Source organism: Monodelphis domestica, chromosome 6, assembly GCF_027887165.1.
Source record: "Monodelphis domestica isolate mMonDom1 chromosome 6, mMonDom1.pri, whole genome shotgun sequence".
Lineage (NCBI taxonomy): Eukaryota > Metazoa > Chordata > Mammalia > Didelphimorphia > Didelphidae > Monodelphis > Monodelphis domestica.
In genome coordinates, this window is record NC_077232.1 from 288,079,201 (window position 1) to 288,092,125 (window position 12,925).

Sequence of the window (12,925 nt, forward strand, 5' to 3'; positions counted from 1 at the left end):
AATTTTAACTCCATGTGTGTATATACACACATATATAGCTATATATATATATATATATATATATGTGTATATATATATATATATTTTTTTTTAAATTCCTGTTGACTAACTTAAAAATTATAAGATATAGAAACTTACCGGTCTGTCTGCAAAACATGGATCAGATGTTCCATAGCTTGGATACCTACTTCCAAACGGTATTTCTGTCCATAAAATAAAGATATTATTAGAAAGAATTAAAAATTAATCTAAATGTCATACTTTAAAATAAAATTGTCACAAACCTTAGATAATGATTTGAGAGCACGGACAGCATCCCTTCGATCATCCAAAAGAGTTGATGAAGCTACTCTATCACAAAGTTTCTGGATCTATTGTAGAAGAAACAGCACAGCATTAAACAAGTTAAAAGATTGAACACAAAACTGGCAATTTTTTTTAAAAGCTCTTTTTTCAGAAAAACTGCTGATACTGCTGGGTTTATACCCCAAAGAGATAAGGAAAAAGACTTGTACAAGAATATTCATAGCTGCGCTCTTTGTGGTGGCCAAAAATTGGAAAATGAGGGGATGCCCTTCCATTGGGGAATGGCTGAACAAACTATGGTATATGTTGGTGATGGAATACTATTGTGCTCAAAGGAATAATAAAGTAGAGGAATTCCATGGAGACGGGAACAACCTCCAGGAAATGATGCAGAGTGAAAGGAGCAGAATCAGGAGAACACTGTACACAGAGACTGATACACTGTGGTACAATCGAATGTAATGGACTTCTCCATTAGTGGCAATGCAGTGATCCTGAACAACTTGGAGGGACACATGAGAAAGAACACTATCCACATTCTGAGTTAAACTGTGGGAGTAGAAACACCAAAGAAAAACAACTGCTTGATTACATGGGTCGAGGGGGATATGGTTGGGGATGTAGACTCTAAATGAACATCCTAGTGCAAACAACCACATGGAAATAGTTTTTGATCAAGGACACAAGTAATACCCAGTAGAATTGCGCGTTGGTTATGGGAAGGGGTGAGGTGAGGGGAGGGAAAGAATATGATTCTTATAACCAAAGAATAATGTTCCAAATTGACTAAATAAAAATTTCAAAAACAAATTTATTTTTCTAATAAATAAAACATCCATCATTTAAAAAAGAAATAAAATGTTTAAAAAACTGCTAATAGAAAGTTTAGGAGATCTCACTGGTATCCTGTATGGCTAGGGACAGAATAAATCCTCTTCCAGAAGATAATACTGGATCTTCCTCTTCTTCCCCTACCCATTTTCTCCCCCAACCCACCATCTCCAGTCCCTTTTCAAACTGCTTTTGCTCAAGGTGAAAAAACATCTAGTTCTGTGTCCAGTAAAACAATTCAAGACCAGAGACAACACAGTACTCACTCTATTCTTAAGATTACAAAACAAAGGATCAAAAGTAGAGAGGTAGATCAATGCAACAGACAAGGAAGAATCAGAAATAATGGAATAGCCCAATCCCTAACACACCAGAAAACATAAAATGAGAAAAGAACTTCCTATTTGATGAAAACTAGAAAACAGCCTGGCAGATATTATGCCTAGACCAGCACATGAGAGTCAACATCAACTAAACACTGGAATTTAGTTAAAGGGCACAGGGAAAGAACTGATAAGCTATCAAAGACAAACTTGGCTGCCTTTTTGTTTGGCCTAGGCTTTCCTTCTCCTCCTCCTACCAAGAAGAAAAAACAAATTAATTCATCACTAACCTAATGTAATATCACAGTTCCTATACCTCTTTGGGGTGGATCTGCATCTTTTACTAACCCTTGTCTTATCCCTGACTCCCTCATGGTAAAGTGTGAAAAAGAAGCTTCTCTAGTACCAGCCCCTATTTCTTGCCAAGTTCATGTAAACTCTGTGAGGGAAAGGATAATAACTTTATGATCTTTAGAATTTTTTCTATTTCCTTCTTTATCCTTCCATAGTCTATTTTTTTCCTGAAGACACCTGCTCCCTGTTGTCTTTCCTTTTATGTCAAAGCTAGAATGTGAAAAGATTGGCCTGCTCCTTGTATCCAAGTGCCACTTTCAGACAATAGATCTGTGAGTATAATTTATTTATTCAACAAATATTTAAGAAGTTCCTTCTGGGTATAGCAGAAGTTAACTTACTCTAATAGTACAAAGGCTCTACTAGGCAAAGATTAGAGGTTACTGCTGGATAAGACAGGAGAAACGTGAGTGATGTCATGTTAGAGACAGACTATTAAATGTGGAATCATTAACTAGCAAGTGACTGAGAAAAGCTAGCAAACAAATCAAGAAACTGGGTTGATAGTGGGAACAGCTTCTGACAATATAACTGTCCAAATGGAGGTAGGTGGCTTAGGTCCCTTAAATATAGCAAAATTCTAAAGTTCACAACTAGAAAAATGAGAAGGAAATCAATGATGAATTACAATAAGTGGTTTATTCTACCCCAAAAATAGTCAGTCGGTAGAAAAGAGGAAGGCTGGGGAAATCAGCAAAGCCAGCATCAGCATGAGGAGAGTTGGCCACAGCCAGTTAATGCCAGCAAGACTGTCTGAAAGCAGCTACAGAGCAAGGTTCCCTCAAGAAGACTGCAGGGTGGGGTGCTAGGAACACCAGACAAAAGAGAAAGGAATCAGTAACCGTCACACTAACACTGGGAAAGTTGGGTCCAGGGGCTTTGATGTCCAGGTCTTGAAATGCCAGGAAGGACCCTAAAGAGCCAACTTTCTGAACCTCAAAGATCTAACAAGGTTCTAAACCTAGAAGATGAATATCAGTGCAAGAATCCTGGGGGATGGAAAGGGGGAAAAACCAAAGCAAGACCAAAAGCAGAGTAGGGTCCTGGGATGAAGCTAAATAAATAAAAAACTGACTAGTATCAAAAATTATTGAGATTAAAAGGGGTTACCAAAATAAAAAGGATTTTTCACAAGGACAACATGAATACCTAGAAGAAATGAAACAAGAGATAAAAAAATGAAATAAAGTTCTGGAGGAAATATTTATAAGTCACTTAGCAGAAAAAGTAGTGAATCTTACCTAAGAAATGAGCTCCCTGACAACTAAAAGATCCCACAGAAACAAATGATACCACAAGACAGCAGGAAAAGAGAAGCTAAAGATCAAAAATGCAGAAGCAAATTAAGGGTGTGTGTGTGTGTGTGTGTGTGTGTGTGTGTATTTTTTTTTAAAGGTCTAGAAAACAGGTCAAGAAAGATCACTTTAAAAAACCATCAGATTTCCTGAAAACCATGATTAAAAAAGAAATGAAAACCAGATATGATAATGATGAATTAAAGCTTCCCAAATATTAAAATATAAGGGCAAAGACAGAAAGAATCCACCCATTACCTCCTGAAATGAATTCCAAAAAGGAAGTATCTCAGGAAAGTCTGAACCCAGAGTTCTAACCCGAAAGAGCCAAAAAACCATGGGGATCTCACATGTTGTAGCTGCCACTACAGACCTGAGATCTAGGGATATAACACTTCAAAAGGCAAAAAGCACAGGCTTACAGTCAAAAGGAACTTGTCCTGAAAAGCTGACTATACCCCGCAAGGGGAAAGAGTAGCCCTTTAGTGAACCATTGGGCTTTCAAGTATTTGCAATGAAAAACTAGAGCTGAATAGGATGTGTGAAACACAAAGAATGTGTGCAGCTTTATAAATACTGGATCCTCAAGTTTCATTAACACAGAACTCCCTACAGCCTTGGCATAGTGCCTGTGCACAGCAGACACTTACATAACGACTGATGAACTGAATTGACCATAACCACATGAAGCATGCACAATTTTCTGTACAACAATAATTATTAGCATTTACATAAAGCTTTAGAGTTTACCTTGAGCTCTACATGTCTCACTTTATCCTCACTACAACCCTATAAAGTAGGTGCTGTTATCATCCCTGTTTTACAGATAAGAAACTGAGGCTAAGAAATTCAATGACTTGCCTAGAGTGACTAAGGAAAATGAAGCTCACACTTCCTGACAAAGTCTAATACTCTACCCATTCTACCTACACTAGTTGAGAGGGGGATATCTATTTTAGAACCAAAAATCCAAAACTCAAGTTTGCTTTAAAGACTAAATTGTATACAATCATATAAATTCAACTAAAGCATCAAGAGAGGTATAAAACTACCTGGTACAACTCCAGATTAATGACAAAATCAAGCCCAAGGATTAATCATATTACTCCCCCCTCATCTAGTGCTGTAATTTCATGAGGATAGGTAAGTCTTGGTGTCATATCTCTAGCAGGCAAGTGCTCTGAAATTAAATTAAAGAGACTGCTTGGGAGCATTGACAGATTAAGTCCTGGCTTAAGCAATTATATCAGAAATATTGGGCCTGAAGTCAGTTTCCCTGACTCCAAGGTCAAGCCTCAATATACTCAGAAACTCTGCCTCACTCACTCCCTTTACATTGTATGGCTACAACTTAAATAAACCAACTTTTATCTGAAATTTCATCACAAGATTATAGATGAAGAGCTAGAAGGAACATTGCAGGTGGATCACATTCCACACCCTCATTTTACAGGTGAGGAAAGAGAACCAAGTTTACACAGTTAGTATGTATCTCGGGCATGATTTGAACCTGGGGAAGTTTGGCTTCCAATTAAAAAAAAAAAGAGGTCACAATGCAAAATTCTTGATCAAGTAATCAAAAATTTATTAAATACTAACTGTATGAAAGGCACTGTGATAAGGACTGGGGGCTAGAGAATTTCAGGAAGCTTACTGTTGAACAAGGGAACACAAGCACCAAAGTATGTACAAAATAAATACATGCTAAACATATACAAAGTAGGGGCAGCTGGGTGGCTCGGTGGATTGAGAGTCAGGCCTAGAGACGGGAGGTCCTAGGTTCAAATCTGGCCTCAGACACTTCCCAGCTGTGTGACCCTGGGCAAGTCACTTAACCCCCATTGCCTAGCCCTTACCACTCTTCTGCCTTGGAGCCAATACGCATTGACTCCAAGACAGAAAGTAAGGGTTTAAAAAACAAAATTTAAAAATAAACATATACAAAGTGAATAAAAGGTAATTGACAGATGGAGCCAGTAAAAGACTGGAGAAAGAATGCTTTCAGTAGGCTCTGAAATAGGGGTTTTAGGAGGAAAGGGTGAGCAGAAAATGTAATTCCATGTTTAGAATGCCTGTGCAAAAGCACAGAGGTGAGGGATGGAATGTTTTGTGTGAAGAACAGTAAAAAGTAGACATTCGGTTAAGATAGTAAAGTGAAAAGATATAACAAAACCACGCTTCCCATATTTGCTAACAAATACACAAAAAGGATGAGAGAGACAGAAAGACAGACAAAAGTAAACACAGGTCAGGACAGCATGAAAAGCCTAGGGAAGGGGCACTCCTGACTGTGTAACCCCTAGGTAAATCACATCTTCTCAGTACTGTAGGCAATACTGTAATAGTTTTTGTAATAGCAATATTGTAATAAAATTTATATTGCTGAGAAGGCACTGGTAGATGGAGATTCATTAACAAGGAATCCCTAAGATCAATGAAATCACAGGTCCATTCCCTATGCCTTTCCTTTCTTAACACAGCAAAAAGTATTTATCTAGAAAGTAATATTAGCCTTTTCTCATGTTAGAAAGACTAGGAGAGGCTGTTTCACTAAGCTGAGAACTAAAGAAAGGATGATCACTGTCACTATTATTTGATGCAGATCTAGAAATGCTAATTATAGTAATATAAGGGAGTGATAGAAGAAATAAAATAACTACAGAAAGTATAAAATATCTAAGACTCTACCTTATAAACACCCAAAAGAAAATACATGAAATCAACTACAAAACTCTTTAAAGAAATAAGACTTAAAATAATTAGTTTTGTCAATTGTTCAGGATTGGGTCATGCCAATATAATAAAAATGATGATGCTACCTAAATTCATTTGAAATCCCATATTATTTAAGCTCCAGAAGGGTTACACTATTAAATAAATTACACAATAAAAAAATAAATAAAATACAATATCAAGAACCTCAAGGGGAAAAGTGGGAAGAGGGCCTAATAGTAACCAAGATTGCAGCCAAGACTACAAAACAACAATTATCAAAAACTATCTGGGACTGGTTAAAAGAACAAAAAAAGTTCATCAGCAAAACATAAAACCCAGAAGCAAAAAACTAGTAGTATTCATTAAAACAGAAGATTCTAACTAGAAGGTTAAAGCACTATTCAATAAAAACTGCTGAGAAAATTGACAGTAAGGCAGAATCAAATTTTGAATTTTATTTTTATTTATTTTAAAGCCCTTACCTTCCATCTTAGAATCAATACTGTGTATTGGTTCCAAGGCAGAAGAGTGGTAAGGGCTAGGCAATGGGGGTCAAGTGACTTGCCCAGGGTCACACAGCTGGGAAGTGTCTGAGGCCAGATTTGAAACTAGGCCTGGCTCTCAATCCACTGAGCTACCCAGCTGCCCCCAAATTTAGTCTTAGACCAATAACTCACTCCATAGACCACAATATCGTAATCTTAAAAGAGCAGAGAAAGAAATGCCTTTCATAACTATAACTAGGGAAGTAAAAAAGGATCATAGGAAATTGACTAATTTTGATCACATAAAATTGAAAATATTTTGCCCATACAAAACATATGCAGTAAAATTAGAAGGTTCATAGTTAACTGAGGGGAAAAAAATCTTTGCAACAAAATTTCTGATAAAGGTCTGCCATTCAAGATATATAGGAAATTAATAATTAAAAAAAGAACAATAACCACTTCCAAAAAGATCAAAAGACAGACATCTCAAAAGGCTATCAATATCAATAACCAATGAAAAACACTCCAAATCACTAATAGGAGAAACAAAGTAAAATGACCCTAAGATTCCATGTCAGTTAATCAGAATGGCAAAAATGGCATTTTAAAAAAGGAAAATGGCAATTATTAAAGGGTCATAAGGAGATGAGCATATCAATTCACTGTTAGTAGAACTGTTACTTGATCTAACCATTCTGGAAAGCAATTTAAAATTACACGCAAAATATCACTAACTGTGAACCTTTTCAATTAGACATTCCATTAGTTGGGATATACACCCCAAAGAGATTAAAATAAAGAGAAAAAGAATGCTGGATATAGTCAGGACATAGTCCGATTTGCACAATAGATTCTAGGAAAACATATTACAAACAATTCGAGAATAAAATTCTGATGACATAAAGGCCAACAATAGTACTGTGGATTTGTTTGGAGAGACCACTATAGATACACGACACAAGAACTCACAAAACAACTTCTGATGTTAAAAAGGAATCACATTGAGAAGATAAATTGAGAAGATAAATAAGAGTCCTATAAAAAGTGGTAGGAAATCTAAAACTCAGAGGCTAGTGAGAAAAGGTAAAGACAATTAACAAGAGAAACTTTTGTAGCTATGCTGGGGAGAAAAAGGATCAAAAAAGGACAGATCTTTGATGAGATGAGATTGGTAACTGATAATGAAGAAAATCTACTTTATTTTGTTTTCTGTAAAGGAAAATGACTTTACACTAGAAAAGAAAAAGTAAAATTACTAACAGAGTGATACCCAAGAGATAATAAAAAATTCTGTCCTATTAGAATGAGTTTGATTGTAACTCCTAATTCAAGTCTAGAATAGATTATTAAAAAGAAATGGCAGACAAAAAGCTAGAAGGGGAAAGTGTTTAGAAAGCATCAGCCTAGTTTCATCAAGAAGAGACAAACTTCATTTCCAGTTTTTCACAGAATTATTAAACTAGTAGAAGGGGATATTGTGGATGAAGCTTCCCTAGTTTTAAGCAAAGGTTTTAATAAAGTATTTCATACATTAAAGAAGATGGACAGATATGGCTTAGAGTTAGACAATAATACAAGATGGATTCAGAAGTAGGTAGATGGTCAGATTCAAAAAGTAGTTGCAGGGTAGCTGGATAGTTCAATGGATTGAGAGCCAGATCCAGAGACGGGAGGTCTCAGACACTTCTTAGCTGTGTGATCCTGGACAAGTCTCTTAATCCCCACTGCTTACCTCTTACCACACTTCTGCCGTGGAACCAATACATGGTATTGATTCTAAGGAGGAATATAAGGGTTAAAAAATGCAGTTGTGAATGCTTCAACAGCAACATAGCAAGTTTCCAGTGGAGTACCACAGGGATCTGTTTGGCCCTTTCTGGCATTTTATCAATGATTGGGATCAAAGCAGGGAGGAATAGCCAAAACCCCAGATCAAGAGTCAGAATCCAAAAATAATATTAACAGTTTAGAGCCAAGTGTCCACCAATTGCAGCTTGGAGCTAAGAATGGTTTTTAAATTTTTAAATACCATAGAACTTTAATTTATCTGAGAGTATACAAAAATAGGGGCTGACCTTAAGCTGTTGTTTGCTAACCCTTGGCAAATCTAATAGAAGAAACTCAACAGAGATGAGTATCCAGACTTGCACTTAAGGAACAACCAAAAGAAAAAAAAAAGTGACAATCACAATGTAGGGGAGGCCTGGATAGGAAGCAACTGATTAGGAAAAGATCTGGAGGTTTTTGTGAACCAAAAGCTCAACATGATTCTATAATGTGAAAAGGTGCCCAAAAAGGCTTACATGATCCTGTATTAAGAGAGACATGGCTTCCAAAGTCAGGGAGGTGACAATCCAACTCTATATTTTTCCCTTTTCAGACCTCATATGAAGTATTTGTGGTCAGTCCTAGGTGCCAGTTTAAGGACACTGAGAAACTGTAGAGTGTGCAGGGAAGGATCCTGAGTCCATGTCAGATGAGGACGGTTAAAGGAAATGGACATAATTATCCTGTGAAAGACTCAGTGCAGAAGAGAGCTGTCTTGGAAGGGCTGGCATGTGAAGGAGGGCAAGAAAAAGGAGGAGCACTAAGTTTAAGTTGCAAAAAGGCAAAATTAGGTATAATGTCAGGAAAAAAATTCCTTAGTTGGTAATCCAAAAGTGGAATGGTCCACTTCAAGGTGAGAGTGGGGTCTGCTCCAAGACAGAGTAGACTATGCATCCTAGGAGACCTTGAAGCAGATGACAGATGACCACTTGTATTTTATAGGGGAGGGGAAGGAAATAAGCATTATTACATGCCAAGCAGAAAGGTGGCTTAATGGATAGAATACCAGGCCTGGAGTCAGGAAGACTCATCTTTGTAAGTTCCAATCTGGCTTCAGTCACTTCCTAGCTGTACAATCATGAACAAGTCACTTAATCCTGTTTGCCTCAGTTTCCTTGTCTGTAAAATGAGCTAGAGAAGGAAATGGCAAACCACTCCAGTATCTCTACCAAGAAATCCCCAAATAAGGTCAATAAGAGTGGGACACAACCGAACTGACTGAACAACAAGTACCAGGTACTATACTAAGTGTTTTACAAATATTATCTCATTTGATCCTCACAATAACCCTATGAGGTAGGTGCTATTTTGGTCTCCATTTTACAGTTTAGAAAATGAAGCACATAAAGGTTAAGAGACTTGCCCAGGGTCACACAGCTAGGAAGTATCTGAGGGGAGATTAATGGGAAATTCCTGGTATATGGGTTATACTACAATTAAAAAAAAAAAAGGCCTTCCACGTCTTAAATTTTGCAATCTATATGTAGAAATACATATAAAAGCAGCACTTTTGTTATAGTAAAGAAATGGCAAAAAAGTGGAACCTCATAAATTGAGAAATAGGACAAATTATAGTAATATAATAGAATACTACTTTACTATAAGAAATTACAAAAGGGACGGATTCAGGGAAACCTGTAAGACTTGTGTGAACTGATGTGGAGTAAAGGGAGTAGCACCAGAGCAATTTAGACAATAACAACAATATAAAGGAAAAAAAAACTTTAAAGAATTAACTCTGACCAATCACAACTTCACAAGTCTGTAAGAAAAATATGCTTCCCACCTCTTTGCAGGTAATGGACTAGAGCTGAAGAATGAGAAATTGCTGTTCTTAATTATACTTACTACAAGGGTAAACTTTTATCTTCGTGGGAGGGTGGGTGAAGATATGAAGAAAAGAGAACAGCAAAGTTAAAAAAAAAAGAGCATCAATGAAATATTCTAAAACACATTAATTCAAAAAGAAAGAAATGTAATTCTATAACACTAAAAAGTGATGAGTATATTCCAAAATTATGACGATCAAGCAGGACTCAAAAGAAGAAATGAGAGGACCCTTAAAATCCATCCCTTTGATTAAGAGCAAGCCTTAAAGATGGGAGGTACTACATTCAAATCTGGCCTCAGACACTTCCTAGCTGTGTGATCCTGGGCAAGTTCACTTAACCCCCATAAGCCCTTACCACTCTTCGGTCTTACAACCAACACACAGTATTGATTCTAAGATGGAAGGTAAGGGGTTAAAAAAAATCCTAAAAATAAATAAATCTACCCCTTTGGAGAAGTGGTGGAAGGAGGGGTATTCACAGAGATTATACACTGTATGATGAATTGTGCAGATTTTTTCTTTTCTTGTTTTTAAAAAAGTACTATTTGTTATGTAGGATACTCTCTGGGAGAGAGGGGATGGGTAATGTGGAAAACTATGATATAAAAACAAGACATCAATAAAAATTATTTTAAAATGCTCATTAATTAAAAAAAGGAAAATGGAGGAAAAAGTGTTAAGGAATCAAAATTCTGTTTCACGAAAAATCCACTTTCTTCTTTGAATATTGAACTATGTGTTTCCTGTTGTTTTTGCCATTAGGCTATATAAGCACCTTGAGAGCAAGGACAGTTATCCTTCTTTATATCCCCATTATTAGCACCGACACATAGTAAGCAATTAATAAATGCTTATTGACTAATTTGTTGATGCTCCAAGTTCATTTAAAATTTAAAAAAGGAAATAAAACAGCAAAAAGTATGGTTTGCCACTCCATTCTTGAAAGCTAAGGTGGAAGAAGTAGATTGGGGCAGGATATAGAGGACTTGAAATTAAACAGATCACTTCTGCCCACCCACCCAATTTCTGAACTAATCACATTTGATGTCAATATACCATACATACCATATACAGGGAGGTGTAAGCTTTTTAAAGTGCTTTACCAGTATTAAGCTGGGATCCTTATAACAACCCTGGCATATCTCATTTTACAGAGGGCACTGAAGAGGCAGAGATAAAATGACTTGTCCACATGGGTCAAACAAGTATTAAGGCTCTGAAGATAAACGTATGTGTAAGCATACAATACATGTATGTATATCTATTATGCAAAAATCTATTATATACACAATGTGAATCTGTGTAGTGATGTGTATGTTACATATTATGTTAATTACATCTAAGCTATAGATAATATAAAACTGTATATTATGACTATATGCATGTTACATGTTAATTACATATAAGCTGCAAAGATACACAACAAAGATAACATAAACTGTATGTATATGTATAGCAGTATGCATGTAATGTGTTAATTATACATAAGCTGAATATTTAATATAAAAACAGCACACATAAAACCATATGCATATTGTCACTTCATGCATATACATATATGTTGCATGTGTTGGTTACAAAGTATATGTATATATTTAACAATATGTATGTGTATGTTATACTGTATATGTAGCTTGTAACATGTGAATGCACCAATTATACATAAGCAATATAGAAAGCAAGTAATACACATATGCTATATAAATATATAAGCCAGTTAAATATAAGCTCATATGTGGGTATGTGACTATGTATGTGCATGCATGTTATACATTACATATGTTAATTATGTATGAGCTACTGACTTCTTATGCTGTATCCATGTAATCATATTCATGTTATATATTACTTTAGTTAATTATACACAAGCTATATAGTCAACCTATAATTGGTCTCGTATATTTATATAGTTAACATGGTTCTGAAAAGATGCACAATTCAGAATAGATGACACGTGTGTGTATAAATATTATGTACCTATAAGTACACCTGTAGAACTATTTTAGACATGACTAAGAAGGGCTCCCTGGGTTACCCCAGACACAAGGGGTAAAGAGCAAGACAGAGGGGAGGAGGGAGGGAAGGAGGGAGGGAGGACGAGTAGGTCCGCCGGACTTGAGACAGGCAGCGCCAGCCCAAGTGACACCAGGTACAAAGAAACTGACTCCCGAGACGCCGCCCCGCCCCCCGCCCCAGAGTGGACCCCGGAGGGCGCCTGGGCGCCCGGCTCCTCGGACAGCTGGGCTTTAACTCTCGCCCCACCCCCACCGAGGGCCCACCAGGCTCGAGACATCCCCTGCCCTCCGCCTTCCTCCCCCAGCCCGCGGGGCTGCCAACGCAGCGGGGGCCGCCCCTTCCCCCGAGGTCCTCCCTCCTCCTCCCTCTCCTTGCTCTCACCGTCTCGGCCCCGGAGGGCTGGGGTCCGGTGCTCTGACCCCCCATCACCCCACGAAAGAAATTCATCTTGCCGCTCGCTCCGAAAGGACGAGACTCCTCCCTGCCCCTACTCAGACCCCTGCCCCAGGCTTCCTCCCCAACTCCCAGGCCTGGCCCTTGAACTCCGGACCCGGCCCGGACGAGTCCGCCCGCAGTCGCACAGCCCGGAAACCACCACCGCGCGGCCCGGCGTGCGCATGAGCGGGGACGTGGCCTGACGTGGCGGCTGGAAAGGAAGGGGGAGGGGAGCGGCAACGGCTGGAGCTCGCAGGACGCCCTCTGCGCCCCGCCCCCTAAGCCCAAGAACCCGCCCCCTGGACCCGTCCCCTCCCTGAGGCTACTTCCCAGTCTTTTCCCGAAGTTCCTAACCCGGGTTATTAACTTTATCCTGTCTGTATTCAAATGGGATCAGGAAGTCAGACAACTAAAACAACTGAATGACATCTACGGTATCTTATTTGTACACAAGCTTTTTGCAGGTCGTCTCTCCTATTCGAAAGTGAACTCCTTGAGGGCAGG

The 12,925-nt window shown here is 38.0% G+C and overlaps 1 protein-coding gene across 2 annotated transcripts in view; it reads right to left on the reverse strand.

The window, feature by feature from the left end:
- The window catches only part of USO1 (USO1 vesicle transport factor), a 76,758-nt gene extending 64,070 nt beyond the window's left edge, over positions 1-12,688 (reverse strand). For both annotated transcript variants that reach the window (XM_007495687.3, XM_007495685.3), the window contains exons 1-3: positions 12,368-12,688; positions 285-371; positions 139-203 (exon numbers count right to left, since the gene is read on the reverse strand). In XM_007495687.3, coding sequence (XP_007495749.2) covers positions 139-203; positions 285-371; positions 12,368-12,433 — 218 coding nt within the window. In that variant the 5' untranslated portion in view covers positions 12,434-12,688. The remainder of the gene's footprint in view (positions 1-138; positions 204-284; positions 372-12,367) is intronic.
- Between the last annotated feature and the right edge of the window lie 237 nt (positions 12,689-12,925).